The sequence below is a fragment of the Cucurbita maxima genome, unplaced genomic scaffold (assembly GCF_002738345.1).
Source record: "Cucurbita maxima cultivar Rimu unplaced genomic scaffold, Cmax_1.0 Cma_Scf00038, whole genome shotgun sequence".
Lineage (NCBI taxonomy): Eukaryota > Viridiplantae > Streptophyta > Magnoliopsida > Cucurbitales > Cucurbitaceae > Cucurbita > Cucurbita maxima.
In genome coordinates, this window is record NW_019272054.1 from 1,860,642 (window position 1) to 1,877,568 (window position 16,927).

General features: G+C 36.0%; 2 protein-coding genes across 2 annotated transcripts; one reads left to right on the top strand and one right to left on the bottom strand.

Annotated features, from left to right (window-relative positions):
- The first annotated feature begins 1,416 nt into the window (after positions 1–1,416).
- On the top strand, positions 1,417–3,261 carry LOC111468943 (axial regulator YABBY 5-like). The gene is made up of 7 exons (XM_023114110.1): positions 1,417–1,774; positions 2,010–2,153; positions 2,240–2,360; positions 2,455–2,503; positions 2,609–2,684; positions 2,768–2,842; positions 2,978–3,261. The coding sequence occupies exons 1-7, from the start codon at positions 1,613–1,615 to the stop codon at positions 3,059–3,061; spliced, it is 711 nt and encodes a 236-aa protein (XP_022969878.1). The 5' UTR covers positions 1,417–1,612; the 3' UTR covers positions 3,062–3,261.
- A 2,999-nt stretch (positions 3,262–6,260) lies between these two features.
- Positions 6,261–11,408, bottom strand: LOC111468938 (monocopper oxidase-like protein SKU5). The gene is made up of 9 exons (XM_023114102.1): positions 11,025–11,408; positions 10,673–10,782; positions 10,300–10,570; positions 10,058–10,196; positions 8,145–8,511; positions 7,698–8,063; positions 7,536–7,614; positions 6,729–6,928; positions 6,261–6,635 (listed from the first exon to the last, which is right to left on the bottom strand). The coding sequence occupies exons 1-9, from the start codon at positions 11,163–11,165 to the stop codon at positions 6,533–6,535; spliced, it is 1,776 nt and encodes a 591-aa protein (XP_022969870.1). The 5' UTR covers positions 11,166–11,408; the 3' UTR covers positions 6,261–6,532.
- Between the last annotated feature and the right edge of the window lie 5,519 nt (positions 11,409–16,927).

Sequence of the window (16,927 nt, forward strand, 5' to 3'; positions counted from 1 at the left end):
AAAAAAAAAAAAAAAAAAAAAATCCTTTTTTTTTTTTGTAAGTAAATAAAAACCAACTTCTAGATTTCGAAAATGGACCAATTCCATGGAATTTGTGTCGGTACAATGCAACATGTGGAGTCCTATAGCAAATCTATAAGGTTTCAAGGTTGAAGAAATTAATAATAAAGCCTCCCTCCAATTTAAATTTCTAGAAAAACTATCAAATTAGGCTTGGTTAGAGCTATAAGCTAGGGTTCCTTTTGAGCATAAGTTCATAGATACTTTTTGCTTTGACTTGTTATGTATCACTGTTAATCTCACGTTTTTAAAATGTGTCTACTACGGGGAGGTTTCCATGCGCTCATAAGAAATATTTTGTTTCTTTCTCCAACCCGGTGTGATCTCACAAGCTCTCTTTTGGATTTTTCAAAAAGACTCGTACCAATGAAAATGACGTCTCTTAATTGTATGCCCAAGTTCTTTTCCTTAATTAGCCAATGACTCCAAGAAAGGGAAGAAGAAACATCTCGAGAGAGGGAGAGAGGGCTAAAGGGTGAGGAGTTTCCAAACTCAACGAATCGACAAGTGGTGGTGGGTTTCAAAAACTCGTTTTCGAGCAACAGTGAGAGTTGTTAGGTTACAATCACGAACAAAGTGGGTGAGAGAACTCAAGAGTGTTTGGAAAAGAGAAATAGATGGTTACAAACATTAGTAGAGGCTAGGGTTTTATTCGAGAGAGGTATATATACACACAGTTCGATTTGGTTCCGTTCAATTCAATTTAGATAGAGTTTCTTAAGCATAACTGTTAAAAAGAAAATGCACTATCATAATAACCATTAAATAAGTTAGCGTAAAACTCAATAACTTCTTCAATTTAAGAGCATCGTAATTGACGGGTCGTAATCAACTTGAAAATGATAAATTTGTATGACATCATATCCATAAATGTGGTCCTAGAAAAAGGATATGAGGGGGAGAGAAGAGATAAAAATAGAAGATGGGAGGAAAAACATCACACAAAATCTGATGATGGCGCTATAATTGAGCTATGATGGAGGGAAGTGAAGATAGAAGAGCCCTAAGGAAGGGCAAGAGATGAGCATAGAGCCAAAGAGAGGGCGACCTAATTGTCCAACAGGAACAACAACACCAAGAGATTTGTATTATTTAATCTTTGTTTTGGGGGTTCGGAAACTGAGGAAACCTTTAAAGAAATGGTCCATTTGAGACCACACAAAACCACAACACAACACCCTCTTTAACTTGTGAAAACAACAGGTGAGTGTGTGAAAGCTATCTCACTCCCATGCACACGTCCCTTTCTGCCTCCCTCCGCCCACATCTCCCGCTCTTTCCAACCATACATCCATACATCCATACATGCATGCATACATGCATACATGATGAGGCTATAAACCAACACCAAGAACATTGATGCCTACTCTCTATTCTCTCAACTTTGTTCAAAACTCATTATCAAAGCAAAAAAAAAAAAGAAAAAAAAAAGGCAGATCCAAGGAGGTGGTTAATCTGTCAATCCCATCAATCAGTCAACCAAACACGACCAATCATCAATCATCAATCAAGATTTTATAAAAAGCAAAGGCGAAAATACAATAATCTTGATATGTCATCCTCTTCCTCTTCTTCTTCTCCTACTTCTACTGCTACTGCTACCACTACCACTACCACTACCTTGTCTCAGCAGCAGCTGCTGGACCACCACCTTCCCGCCGCAGCTGAGCAGCTCTGTTATGTCCATTGCAACATTTGTGACACTGTCCTTGCGGTATCATTATCATCATCATCTTTTCTCTCTCTTTTTTCACTATTCGTTTCTCTGTTTCCATATAAAGCTTCTTCCTTTCATGTTTTTTTTGCCTGTTTTGTGTAAAGTTCTAATCTTTTTGTGATTCTTTCATCTGGGTTTTGGTTTTTGGTCAATTTTGAGGTGGCTCATGTTTCATTTTCCCCATTTTTTCTCAAATTTCTTTGATGGGTTTCTCTTAATTCGTTGATTTCAGGTCAGTGTTCCTTGTTCTAGCTTGTTCAAAACTGTGACAGTGCGATGTGGACACTGCACCAATCTGCTGCCTGTCAACATGCGTGGCCTGCTCCTGCCTTCACCTAATCAATTTCATCACCTTGGCCACTCCCATAACATTCTGGTTTAAAAAAAAAAAAAAACCCTATATTTCCTGTTCTTAGCTAACTCTTACTTTCAATTTCATCTCATGTTTGATTGTGTTCTTAGGAAAACATCCCCACTCCAAACCCCAATTATCTGATCAACCAGTTTGCAGCCACCAACAATTTTGGAACGCCATCTCGAGGAGTCATTGATGAGCTCCCCAGGCCCCCTGTCATCAACAGACGTGAGATTTTGTAGCTTGTTTTTTGAAAGTTTCAAACAAATTAAGAACAACATAGAAAAAGATCATTAATTTAAGCTCTGTATTATTTTTTCAGCTCCAGAGAAGCGACAGAGAGTGCCTTCTGCATACAATCGCTTCATCAAGTGAGTAATGATTCAAACAAACAAACAAACAGACAGACAGACAAACAAACAAACCCTATTGATTTGTATCTCTGTTTCTTAGTGAATGAAAAAAATTGGATGCAGGGACGAGATCCAACGCATCAAGTCAGTGAATCCCGATATATCCCATAGAGAAGCCTTCAGCGCCGCTGCTAAGAATGTAAAAACCAAAGCCCACAAAACAAAACAAAATAAAAATCTTATCTTTATTAATGTTTGTCCTTTTTTTGTGTGTGTTGGCAGTGGGCCCACTTTCCACACATTCACTTTGGTCTCATGCCCGACCAGACAGTGAAGAAGACAAACATCCGCCAGCAGGTAAAAAAGAACAACGCATATTTTTGTATTAGTGAATTCTGATTCTCCTCCTTGCGTTTTGGAGATATTTTGTTGTGTGCATTATTATTGTTTTAACAGCGGAAGTGAATGGAAACACATGAAAACGTGTTGCAGGAAGGAGAGCAGAGTGTTCTAATGAAAGACAATGGAGGATTCTATGCCTCAGCAGCAGCCAACGTTGGTGTTTCCCATTTCTAGGTCCCATGGATATGTGTTTTTGTTTCAAAGTTCGCCCTCATCTTTGCAGCTGCTACTACTACTATTACTCAAGTTCTTATCTTCATGGGTTCATATGTAATTGCCTTTTGACGTTATGATGTGATCATTATGACTATATTTGGCTCACTACTACTACTTTATGCATCTTCTTGTTGTTGGTGTAGTGATGACTTCATATTATATATCTAATTCTATTACTCATTATCTTCCAAAACATTTTAAACACTTTTATAGAAATTATTTCATTCTTATAAACCTCCACACACACACACTCTGACCAGCTAACTGAGTTGTTCTAGCCAATCGGCTAGTGATGGGCTTGAACCGTTACAAATGGTGTCAGAGTTAGACACCGGACTATATGACAACGAGAAGGCTAAGCTCCGAAAGGGGTGGACACGAGGCAGTGTGTCAGCAAGGACGCTAGGCCCAGAAAGAAGGTGGATTGGGGTGTCCCACATCAGTTGTAAAAGGAAATGAGTGTTAGCGAGGACGGTAGGCCCTGAGGAAGGGTGGATTGTGAAATCTCACCTTGGAGAGAAGAATAAAACATTTTTTATAAGGATATGAAACCTCTCTTTAACACATGCGTTTTAAAAACCTTGAAGGGAAGCACGAAAAGAAAAACTCAAATAGAACAATATCTACTAACAATGAACTTTAACCGTCATAGATGGGATAGATGTACTCCTTTTTTTATTATTTATCATTTATTATATGTAAAATTCAAGAACGAGTGATATTGATATTGAAGCTTTTATATTTCTTTGTTCTAAGGTTACTTACCTAATTTTTATAATTTATGACCAAAAATTACAAAATTAAGTTCGTAAATTTTTTTTTTTTTGGTAAACTGGGATAAGAATTTAGATGAGAATGACGTGGAATGGGACATATAACGATGAGGAGTTCTCACTTTTTTGATTCATCAGTGCTGACATAATAGTTTCCTACCGCTATTCAACCATATATAGATATACATATACATATACATATACATATACACACACATATATAAATACATTTTAAAACCAAGCTCCATCTCTAAGCCATTATCTTATCTTTCTAGAGCTATGTTGAAGAGACTCTCTAGCGCGTCCATGCGTATGTGCGTGAACCAAGAGTTGTGTATTCAACTCTATCGGAAACTAAAAGTTGAGTTCAACGACAGTCATGAAATTAAGTCCCAACAATTAAGATACTTGATGTATGTCAAAAATAAAAATACTCGTTTTCATAACAATTTTTCATGTAAAGGCAAGAGAACACTAGCCTGTTGATTGCTTTTGGTGTGAAGGTTATGAAAAGACGTTACTCTTAAAATGGTAATTTTTGCTTAAATAGTATCTTATACTAATCTAGACCAGCACGATAGTTTAATTAGTTCATGATTTCCATGTTTAGGTTCAATATGATTTCTAATTCTATTGATGAAGTTAAGAGTAAAAACTATTAGAACAGACTATCACAAGTAAAATTTCTTATGAGTGAGTTAACTAAAAAGAAAGTGCACCTTGTTGGTATATGTAATGACTTTCTATTTTTAAAAACTTTTTTTAGTCATTTTACCTTCAAGATTGCTCTCATTCGAATGTAGTCTTCATTTATTCATGTAACTTGCTTTGTTCTTAAGCTCTCTCACCTACATTTTCTGTCAATATGTATAAAGATGGAGACTTTTGAGGAAGTTTTGATAGCAATCTGAGATTCAAGATCCCTTGGGTTTCCACTAATGGGGCATATAGCTTTTACAATGGCCATCTGAGATGCACTGATACCCACTCATTTCCAGAAGAATGAGAGAGAGAACATAGGAAAATTTCCCAAAGTACTTCCAACATAACATGCTTCCCTTCTCCAAGACAAGAAAGTTTGGATCTTTTACGCCACAAAGGCTAAGGCAATCAGGGGAAAATACAAAAAAAGAAAAAAAAGAAAAAAAAACAATAGGCAAGCCGAATGGTAGCAGATATTGTCTTCAGAGAGGTTTCTACGCTCTTATAAAGAATGTTTCGTTCTCTTCAACCGACTTGTGATCTTACAATCCACCCCTCCGAAATCCAGCATCCTCACTAGCACTTGTTCTCATCTCCGATCGATGTGGGATCTCACCGTAGATGATTCTCACGAGGCTTCAACATTGGTCCTCCTTGACATGATTCTTTTTATGGAAGATAGGCGTGAGTTGTAAAAGGAAAAAGCAATTATTGAACAAAAGGGTTCAGAGACAGCACCAATGTGTGCGCCTCTGGCTGATGCAAAAGGTAACACTTCTGATGCTTGCTTGACCCTCCATAGATTCAGTTTCCTGAAAGAAATTAAAAACAGCTTTGGATTTATCAGTATCTTTGTCTGTTTCATTTTCCTTGGAACAAAATGAAATCTTCAAGTTCAACTACGACATGCTAGCATGCATGCTCCAGCAGTTCCACATTTCAGCTTTCGGTTAAAGCATTTACTTATCAAAAGAAGAGACGGCGACTTAATGCATAGTAAAGAGATTGTTCATTGCCACCAACTAAAAAAGAAACACAAACCCAGACATTCTGACTGAAAAAAAAACAAAGAAAAAGAACTGTCTCACAGCTGAGAATACAACAAAAAAAGATACCAAAGAAGTGAATCTCATGATTATTTGAGATAAGAAAGAGAAGCCTTCGTTCAACACAACACACCCGATACGAAATAAGGTGTCTCAATCATACTATAAAGACTTTATGGTAGATGATAAGATATACACGAATGATTTGCATGCCAGAGTCATTTAAGTAGCTTTACTCTTGATTATGATCATCGTGGTAATCTGTTTCTAAATTTTTCCTTGAGTTAATTCCTTATTGCTTCCTTTCGGATTGATTCTTATATCAAATCCCAAGTTTTATAGGATCCTTTTAGATTGGTCTTTTGGCTTGTTGATCTCTTGAATGAACCCTTGCCTTACTGATTTTCTTGAAGAATCTATTGAGGTTTCAAACCTATTCTAACACCATTCTTCTTTGAAAATAAATTCCAAATCTGTATGCAATCATCAGATGAACAACAAGAGCAGACTTGTTGAGAAAATTCACCCAACAAATAAAGACTTATCTTACTCCTGAGCAAAGGCAACCAACTTTGTCAAGTGATATAGCATAACAAATAAAACTGAAATTACTACAGCATAAGTATGATGGATACATGAGACAGCAGTGGTAATGAAAATAGATGGATCATTGAAGGTACAGTTCGTGTATCATGACTCGAGAATCGAAAGAATGATTAATCCAAATCGAATGGACAACGAAAATCAAAGATACATCTTCTACAGCTTGCATGTTGGAAAAAATGCTATGCAAAAATCATGAAAAATTGGGTATCCACAAGACTTACAGACCTACACACACACACTCAACCACAAACCCGACATGCCCGACAACTTATATAACACGAGCAGGCATAGAGCAACGATGCTTAGCGCAAAGCAGATATTACAGTGGAGAAGATTGTCAGCAGAGTGAATAGCATCGTCAATTTACCGCCCATGATTGGTGTTGCAGAAGAGATATCTTGTGGCCTGAATATCAGAAACATGTAAATATTGTTCAGAATCATTCAAAGTTTCAGTTTCCAAGAGATAGATATAATTGAAAAGGGTATAGTTCCATACTTCTGTAATTTATTAAGCTGACCACAAAACAGTGCATTGTCTGGCATAGGCAGTTCAGTTTTGTTAGTCGCCTCAGGATTGACAACCCGAACGTATGTCTCTTGCCCAAGATACCATGAGTCAAGATTTTCTGTCCTGATGTTCCAAACTCCGACATTGTCGAGAGATATCAAGATGGCTGTCCATGCTCCCGGATAAACCTACACCACGAGATGAATAAGTCGGGGGTATAACATAATACGGTGGATGTCAATATACTACATATAGTAATATGGAACACACACTACACATTTAGTGTATATAACCAACTTGCTGACATGAAGTTAAAATATAGTAGGAAAATTGTACTAGTAAAAGAAAATGTAACAGCCCAAACCCACTGCTAGCAGATATTGTCCGCTTTAGCATGTTACATATCGCCGTCAGCCACACTGTTTTAATACGCGTTTACTAGGGAGAAGTTTTCACACCCTTATAAGGAATGTTTTGCTCTCCTCTCCAACCGATGTGGGATCTCAAAAATCAATCCCCTTCGTCCTCGCTGACACACCGGCCGATGCTTGGCTTTGATATCATTTGTAACAGTCCAAGCCCACCACTAGTAGATATTGTCCGTTACGTATCACCATTAGTTTCACGGTTTTAAAACGCGTCTACTAGGAAGAGTTTAACACACCCTTATAAGGAATGCTTCCTTCCCATCTCCTCCAACCAATGTGGAATCTCACAGAAAAGGTATAAATCACATCCGAGCAGCACACAGAGGTTTGTTTATGGAAACTGCAGAATCCCCCCATCAAACTGTACCTGAATTGTTGAGCGAGCTATTCCATCCCATTTATTGTATGTGCCCCTGCTATTCTCAGTCCACTCGCCATAGTCCATCCTGCATTCATTCAATCACCGAGTGAACACAAAAGTAGCCATGGCTCATTACTCGTGCTAGCAAAGATAGATGATAAAACGCACCCCACGACAAAGAAGGCGTATCCGTTCATGTGATAGCTCTGCATCTTGGTGTCGTTATTCTGCAGTACAATCTCCATAAACCCTCTATAGGTTCCATTAATCACTGATGTCTCTGTCTTTGGTGGTCCTGTAAGTGGCCTAGTGGGAAAGTCGAGCTTATAAACACCCTTTAACTTGAATTGGTCAGCCAATCTGATTGGTGTGGATGGATTAACAAACGAGATTCCATTTAGCGTTGTTCTCTGTTTGCCACTGATCGACACAGGAGGTTTATTTTGCAAGACGTAAACATCGGTAACATTAATCGAGCCATATCTGAATGATCCTTGAGGATTGGGACGAGCACCACTTGCGGATACATTCCATCTGCACAAATTGTTAGCCAACTTCTTAGAAAGCACAAAAAACTAAGAATGCCAAACCTGATAGTCATGATTTTGGACAAACCTGATTGATCTTGCCTGGTTCATTGAGAAAGTTTTATCAAATTCATCATTTGGTGCTTCCGGAAGGGGACCAGCTGCCTTTCCTTTGGAATTAGAGTAATGCAAGATAGCAACACCAGTAACTCTTTTCCAAAGAGACTCGTTGACAAACCGAGCACTAGCTACAATGTAATAATCAGTGCTCGCGTTCTGATCCATGGTTACCAAAAATGAATATGACTGTCCTACATGTATATCTAAGCTAGTATAATTCTGTTGCACTGTATAAGACCCCTCTGTTTCTGCTAAAAGAAGATTGTGGTTTTGTATCCTGAAATTCAGACTAGTAGATATTCCAACATTGTGCACGCGAATCCGGTACGTCTTCCCTGTTCAGCATCATCAGAATACCCATCAATTTTACACTTCTCCACCATAACCAAGGACTTACTAACAATAATAATATAAGTAACTCTGCACAGACAACACAACAGACAACTAAATGTGCTACTATATCGTATTGCATTCATCCATACAGTATCAACAGCATCCAACTCTAAAAAAGATGTGTATGACTTACAACTAGTCTTATACTCTCCTTTATCAAGTTGATGAAACGAATAAACAAGTTAAGAGGAAGGATTGGTCAGCTGACATGCACATAATTGACATAATATCATTTTGAAAAGTCTGATAATAGGAGATTCAGCTCCACTAAACATGGGGGTGAGCCTCTCGGAAAGAAATTTTCCCCCCCACATATTCAATGCACCCAGTTGAATTTGTAAGGGGATACCTTTATTTAAAGAGATTACTATATGTGGAGCCTACATGCTATGAGCTTAGGGAGAGTTAGCTTCTCTAGTCCATTGAAACTAGAGCTAGTAATCTTGTAACGGCCCAGGCCCACCCCGCTAGCATATATTGTCCTCTTTAGATGTTCCTTTTCAGGCTTTAAAACGCGTCTGCTAGGGGAAAGGTTTTCACACCCTTATAAAGGGTGTTTCGTTCTCCTCCCCAACCAATGTGGGTTCTCACAATCCATCCCCTTCAGGGCCCTGCGTCCTTACTGGTACACCGCCTTGTGTCTACCCCCTTCGGTGAACAACCTCTTCACTAGCACGTAGTCCGGTGTCTGGCTCTGATACCATTTGTAATGATCCAGGCCCACCGCTAGCAGATATTGTCCTATTTGGGCTTTCCCTTTCGGGCTTCCCCTCAAAACTTAAAACGCGTTTGCTAAGGGAAAGGTTTCCACACCCTTATAAAGGGTGTTTCGTTCTCCTCCCCAACAAATGTGGGATTGTCTCCCCAACCAATGTGGGTTTTCACAAATCTCATGTTCAAAGCCCCTTAAATGCAAGCAAGGAGGATGTTCCTTAGGAGAAAACTAGGAAAATTGTAACCGCTCAAGTCCACAGCTAGCAGATATTGTCCTTTTTTCGGACTTCCCCCTCAAGCTTTTTAAAACGAGTCTGCTAGGGAGAGATTTCCACACCATTATAAAGAATGCTTCGTTCTCCACCCCACCCAATGTGGGGTCTCACATACCCTTATAGACAATGCTTCGTTCTCCTCTCCAACCGATGTGGGATCTCACAAAAATAATACATCGAGGGTGTCCCCACTGGGAGCCAAAACCCTACTGGTTGAGTTTGCCAACCAGGTTCATCACCCGTGGGGATGGACCCAAACAAAATAGGCTAAGGGATTGCACTCTCAGGCTCGAGCCTAGATGACGGTTGGTAGTAGATTGGTCTGTGTCCACAATCAGGATTAAGCCACTTGTTCTCTACTAGCATCTAACATAGAGGTAGAATTTCTGAGGAAATTCAAGTGAGTGAATGATATCAGAGAAGGCAAGTTAAACCAAATACAAAGTAAGCACACAATCTTTTTCTCTTAACCAATTATGCTGAGGTGTATTAGCGTTACCTGGATGAACTTCAATTGTTTCGTGTTCGATACCATCAGGGACTAGCGTGTCGTTATATCTGTAAGGGCCTTTGCCATTAATGAGAACACCATGTGGCATTCCAAGATCCTTCCCATCATCAAGGGTTTTTCTCAAAGCCTACATTCCAATCCAAAAAAGCATCAATATCAAGCACACTACATACACTTACAATGCTACAATTAGCTAGACCAGGCATTTTGTTCCTTCAGCAAACACTAACCGTGTGATTCCTGGTGTACCAATCACCAATCAAAATTACAATGTCTCCATCTGGGGTAGCAAAAGGAATTGGGATTATAGGTCTGTTGTTAATAATAATGCCACCAAATCCACCCGACGCTCTCTGGAAATGGAGCGATGGAAAGTAAAAGAAGCTCCCTATCTGATCCTTAACTTGAAACTGGTAAGTCCAGTTCCACTTGGGAGGAATTGGACAATTAGTTCCAAGAACACCATCTTGCCATGAACTTCTCCGCTGTTGAACTCCAGACCTATTACCCCACAAATCAATTTTTCCATTCTCAAACTAGCTCTACAATCATAAATCAGCATAAACTGCCACAGAATAAACTAGACATAAAATCAAACAATACCAATGCATGAGGAGGCTCTCATCCAACTTGTTTCGGACATTGATAACTACATTGTTGTTCGTAGTTACATTGATAGGAGGACCAGGAAACTTCCCATTTATAGCAATAACCTGCAAAACCCAAAGCAAAACTCACAAAAATTGTTTAGATACAACCTTCCTTCAGTTACTCTCAGCTCAATTCAAACAATGTGCTCTGTTTCTCCAAAACAGAGCAGCTTATGAAGAAGATCTAGAGCTAAAAATCCAAGCATTCTTAAAATCCAACACAAATCCATCTGCCATTAAACTAAAGAGAACCCCCAGAACTGGAAAAAAATGGAAGAGGTAAACAAGATCCAAAGAAAACAAACCTGTTGAGGAACACCCAGAGGAGAAGCAGTGATGTAGGAGACTTCAAAATTAAAGAAAGCAAACGGATCTGCAGCCGAGGAAAGGGTTACAAACAGGCAAATAGGAAGGAGAAAGATGAATAAGTTACGAAAGGGAGCCATTCCACTGAATCTTGGGTGGGTAGAACACGAATAAAGAGATGAAAGACTTCACTGTGTTTACATTATCAGGGGAGAAACCTAAGAGAGCGTTGAAAAATGGAGGAGAGAGTGAATAGAGAGAGAAAGAAGGAGAAGAGGAAAGGGATGAAAAACGGCTATATTTCACTGCTTTTGATAGTGGAAGATTGCAGAGCTTTGCAGTGCTAAGAAGAGGAGTGCGTGAAAGACAGAGCAATTGTGTTGGCTATTGGCTTTGTTAATGGGGTCTGTTGGCAAGAGGGCCTTGGTTCTGTCGGTCACCAGTCACCACTCAAACCCCCCAATTCCCGTTCAAACCAACACATGGGAGAGAGAAAAGACACACACACACACGCGCGCACACACACCGCGTAAGAAAGAGAAACGCCAGTAGTCGGTATCATAGAGATTGAGACGCGGGATTCCATTTTTTATTTTATTTAAATAAAATATATATTAATTAAATTAGACTTAAATTCACGTATAAATATTTTTTAATTAGTTGAATAAACCTCTTACCAGAAAAAAATCATATATGTTAATATATTTATTAAATATGCGCATAATTATATATTTATTTAATTTTTAAGGTCATAATTGTACACTCAATTTTCATGAAAAATTTAAAATTTTAAAATTTGGTAAAAAAATGTGAATTTTACAAAAATAAAAGTATTAAGAATTGAGAATTTGAATCTGAAAGTTAACTTATTTATTTAATATTATAAATGTATGTATATAAATTACAAAATGGAGGGATGTCCGGGGAATTAATTAAATGGATGGAAAGGGAAAGAAAATAACAATAAAAAAAACAAAACAAAGAAACAGCGGAAACGGGACAGCGTATATAAAATTGGAATAACGTTTAAATCCGTCTGAGAGCGGCACGTGATTGCCAGCCGTTGAGCATTTAGTGGGCCCCCACTATAAATGTCTAAGGCGTTAGTTGTAGTGGGCCCACCCCTCTCCTTTCTTCTACTTTCTGGCTGATTTGCTTTTTTTAAATAATTATATAAATATAAAAAAAAAACATAATATAATCAAAACTTCATCCATTTAATGTTGTCTTTCTTTTTTGTCACCCTATCTTCCTCAACTTGATCTTTATTAAACTCTACATTAAAAAGTTAATTCATTTTATATTATCTTGCGTAACACCGATAAATTAACATAACCAACCACATTTCTTATACTATCTCGCTTCCTAGGTTCGTGGGTTGAGTTAGATCGAGTCGAGACATAATCTAATGGTTCGAATTGTAATTTTTTAACTATTTAATTAATTTTGTAACTCAATTTATAGAGTTTAAATTCAGTTTAATCTAAACAAATTTACAAACCAATATAAATTATATAGATGGTATTAAATTTATTAAATATAAAATTAAAATCACCCGACAACCGATTAAGCGTTTAAACTTGAAGTGTACGTAAGGGAAGCCGTGCAATTAATTAAAAAAATTTTCTTAAAGAAGAAGAAAAGAGGAAGAGAAAAATAATGCAAGGGGTAATAGGGCATTATGACGTGGCGTTGTAATTATTAATTAAATTTTGTAACAATTGGAAAATAATTTAGTGGATAAAGTTTAAATTATTGAGATTGATATTTAAGCAGAAACAGGGTAAACGGTTAGGGCAGGGCACGGGCAGGGGGCAGCGTAATCGGGCTGTCATTCAGAGTGAAGCATCCATATCTTGTTGTACAAATTTGATTGGCCCAGTTTACACAATTGGTACTTTTTTAACTTTTTTTTCTTTTTACTGCGCTGTAATATTTGTTGAATTTTTTATTTGGTATATAACTTTTTAAATTCTATTTATTTGAAACACAAACACCACTTTTCAATAAAACTAGATGTGTTCACACCTTCTAAAGTTAAAAAAATTTACCAAGAACTTTAAAGGATAAATTCATAATTTACCATTTTTTTAATTTTTAAGTTACGGATAGTTCCTCAATTTTTTTAATGACGTTTAATTTTGTATATGATACATGTATATATTTTAAAATTTATATGGTAAAATATCTTTAAAGAATTAAATTTTATATTTTATGACAAATCGTTTAGTTTTGATTAACTTGGGTCAACCCTAAGTGGTGGCCATTCTCATATGAGAGGGCCAAGATTGAGAAGTGTCGTGAGACAATGCATCATCTAACACATTAAAAGTATGCATTCAAGCTAAGTTGAGATATACGCAAGATTTGAGAGAATGATGTGACACGAGTATCAGAGACAAGCTAGAAGAGAATGGGGGAGGGCATCAGGCCATAACCTTAGAAGTCGGAGTTTTGTTATGAGTTTCGACATGTAGCTCTAGAGTTACGTCCCTCTATACGAAAGATGAAACCTCACCAAATTTCGTGTCAATCGAATACTTGATGGACGCTGTTGTGAGTGCTCACCAAAATGACGTCTACTTGAGAATGATTGGAAATGCTTCTAAATGTACTTGATGGATGCTCATACAGTCCTGTGTTAGCTCTCCGCCACCCCTAGGCCCTATAGCACATATGTGTCTTACAAGACGAGTGTATTAGGAAACTTCGTTTGAAATGAATTTTTCAAGGATAGTATCGAGCGATACGAGTGTGCTGGTATTACACTTAGTCCATGTGTTGGAGGTTGAATCATACACCCGCTATCCGGTAGAGAGTTTGTAAATAACTAGCATGGACATAGGAGAGTTAAATGCTTCAATAGAATTCAAATGAATGAATGTTTGGAATGTCCCAATATTATGAATAACACGTGAGCCCGTTCTCAATGACATGATCAGTAGAGCTACGATGGCCAACGACATCCTATGACTTGGGATGATGTCAAGATACATGGACTATATTAATTGCGAACCAAGATAATATTGGAAGCAATAGCGTATTGAGAGACCTTTGCCTCGAGTAGAGACAAGATCAAGTCGAATGACTTGGCTTATTATAAACGCAAATTAGTTGTGTCAAAAATGATTGAAGATGCACGTGCATGCAGCGTGTATAACCGAACAAACTTGAGTTTCACGCAAATTATATTCGGTAGACGAAGACAAACCTCATTTAAAGTCTGATCATACAAGATTAAATGTATATGAAACTCGAAAGGAGGGAGAAAAGATAAAAAAGACGCATCCCAAGAAAAGTAATACATAAAAAGATATAATTAGTTTTTTCTTTTTGGTAAAAGGTGCCATTCATTTATTGGGTTTGAGATAAATGATATAGAAAATACAATGTTAATATTAATATTACTTTTAAAATTTAATGGGTTTTTTGAACGATAAAAATATCTTTTTTTAATTTTTTTAATTTTTTTAAGCTATAATTTTTTTAAAAAAATATTTAATAAATAATTTCTTAAATTAAAATATAAATTTTATATTTGTATTATAATGTAAGTTTTTTTAATAGGAGTATGAGTTGGCATAAAGAATATATAGATTGAAGAAGAGAGGTGGGTGTAAAGTAGTTGGTGTATGATTATTCATCACCCATTCACATGTAAACGTGAAAGTGTTGATATGCCAACTCATTATTATGTCCACCTCATGACCCCACCAAATCCTTACATTATTACATGCCTATACCTATTTTATGTCTTATATCATCCATTTAATTCTCAATTTTTTAAAGTATGTTAGCATAGCATTATATTTTTGTTTGTCAACTTTACATTATATTGCGTCAACATTTTTATTTTTAAATAAATATTGTGTAGCCGTCCAAACTCACTCTGAGTAGACATTGTCCTCTTTAGACTCTTCTTTTTTAGCTTTATCTCAAAGTTTTTAAAACGTGTTTGCTAGAGAAAAGTTTTCACACTCTTATAAAAATGTTTTGTTCTCCTCCTCAATCGATATGTGTTAGAGTCAGACACGGGATGATGTGCTAGAGAGAATGTTGAGCCCCGAAAGGAGGTGGATTGTGAGATCTCCCTAGGCTCTGAAGGGGGTGGATTGTGAGATCCTACATCAATTGGAGAGGAGAATGAAACATTATTTATAAGGGTGATGAAATCTCTCCCTAGCAAACGCGTTTTAAAAACCTTAAAGGGGAGTAGTGATGGAAAAACACAAAGAGGACAATATCCACCAATAGTGTGGTTTGTGTTGTTACAAATTATAGAGTAAAATGGAAATTATGCATTAAACACGTTTCTTTGAACCAATTTTTTTGGGAAACACCACTCACTCCACTATTAGCTTGCTGAATCTTGGAGCGGTTGATTGAAAATTGGAAATGAGATTTCTCCGCCAGCTTACTTTCACTCACTGAAGCCTTCAAAGTACCTTTGTGATAGGCGTCGTATTTTTAATTATTAGATTTATGGATTGAATAAACCCACTCACAGTGTAATCAAGAAGAGTAAATGAATTAGCCATACATAGATAGGGCTTGTGTCATGCTTATTCTAGAAGTTCTTGCTCCTTCCTCACGATCTCTCACCTTCGCTACTCTTTCTACTTTAAAGTCGAGCAATTCCATTGCCTGAACTTATCACTAAAGTACCCAAAAAAAAAAAAAATCTATATTACTTTGATCAAATGTTTTTTCGAGAATCCTATCCCCGCGCATTCTCCATGAGAATCTCAATTGTACCCTTACAAAAATAAATGAAAAATTTAGCAATGATGGAGAAACGAAATGTTCGTGCCCGTGTATGAATATCTCTATTCAATTTGGGAGTGTTTTTACTAATTTTATTTGAAACCCTCCATTTAATCCATTATTTTTTATAAACTCAATGTAAATAATAATATTATTAAATTTAAAATATAAAATTAATAAGTATGGGATAAAATAATAATTACATTTTTTTCAACGGCTTTCCCACATAAATCGGAAAAAAGCTGTCAAATGGTTACACAAAAAATGTCAAAGTAGATATTGATGATTATCCCGCGAATTTAACACAGCCCAATAATAATGGGCCTTAAATTCTGGAGTTGGACCACCAACGGAAGCCCATTCTCAAATTGACGAAACCAATTAAAAAAAAAAATTAATTAATAAAAATATCATTAAACTTTATACTTTATCTAGAAAAATACAAACTTTCAAAAAAAAAAAATCTAAAAATATTTAACTTAAATTTTTAATATTTTTTTAAAAAAATTCTCTTATTAGTTAGTTGTATGTTTAAAAAATACTTATGAAATTTTGAAAGTATCATTAATTATACCTTTATTAAAAAAGTTCAATTTTTTTACCGCTAATAATATAGACAAAAACTATGTATCAACCCATCATATATTATCTTCAAATATTTTAATATTACTTTATTATGGTAAGAATATTTTTTAAGCTTTTAAAACAAATTTAAGGAGTATTAATAAAATTTTTGAAAAATTGAAGAATATTTTTAAACACTTTTAAAAATTTAAAAGTTTTTTTTTAGCTAATATTAATAGTTTCCCTTCAAAATTACCCGTTAGAATACTTTTGAATTTTTTATTTTTATTTTTAAAAAAATTTAAGAGTATTATTGAAATTTTTTAAAATTTAAATCAACATATTCTTTTTAATTTGGCCAAAAAAAAAAATATATATATATATATATATATATATATATCTATATATATCTTATTTTCTAAATGATTAAAAAAAGAGAAGGAAAATGGCAAATGAATATTTATTTTATTCCCAAAACATTCATGCCTCAAAGTATCAAAGAATATTACAGATTAACATCTTAAAAAAAAAAAAAAAAAAAAAAAAAAAAAAAAAAAAAAAAAAAAAAAAAAAA

Excerpts from the sequence above, each read along its gene's own strand:
- LOC111468943 (XM_023114110.1), top strand. The coding sequence starts at position 1,613 with ATGTCATCCTCTTCCTCTTCTTCTTCTCCTACTTCTACTGCTACTGCT. Across the intron at positions 2,154-2,239 it reads GCCACTCCCATAACATTCTG|GAAAACATCCCCACTCCAAA; the intron begins GTTTAAAAAAAA and ends TTGTGTTCTTAG. Across the intron at positions 2,504-2,608 it reads GCATACAATCGCTTCATCAA|GGACGAGATCCAACGCATCA; the intron begins GTGAGTAATGAT and ends AATTGGATGCAG.
- LOC111468938 (XM_023114102.1), bottom strand. The coding sequence starts at position 11,165 with ATGGCTCCCTTTCGTAACTTATTCATCTTTCTCCTTCCTATTTGCCTG. Across the intron at positions 8,512-10,057 it reads AACAATTGAAGTTCATCCAG|GGAAGACGTACCGGATTCGC; the intron begins GTAACGCTAATA and ends GATGCTGAACAG. Across the intron at positions 6,636-6,728 it reads CAGCTTAATAAATTACAGAA|GCCACAAGATATCTCTTCTG; the intron begins GTATGGAACTAT and ends TCTGATATTCAG.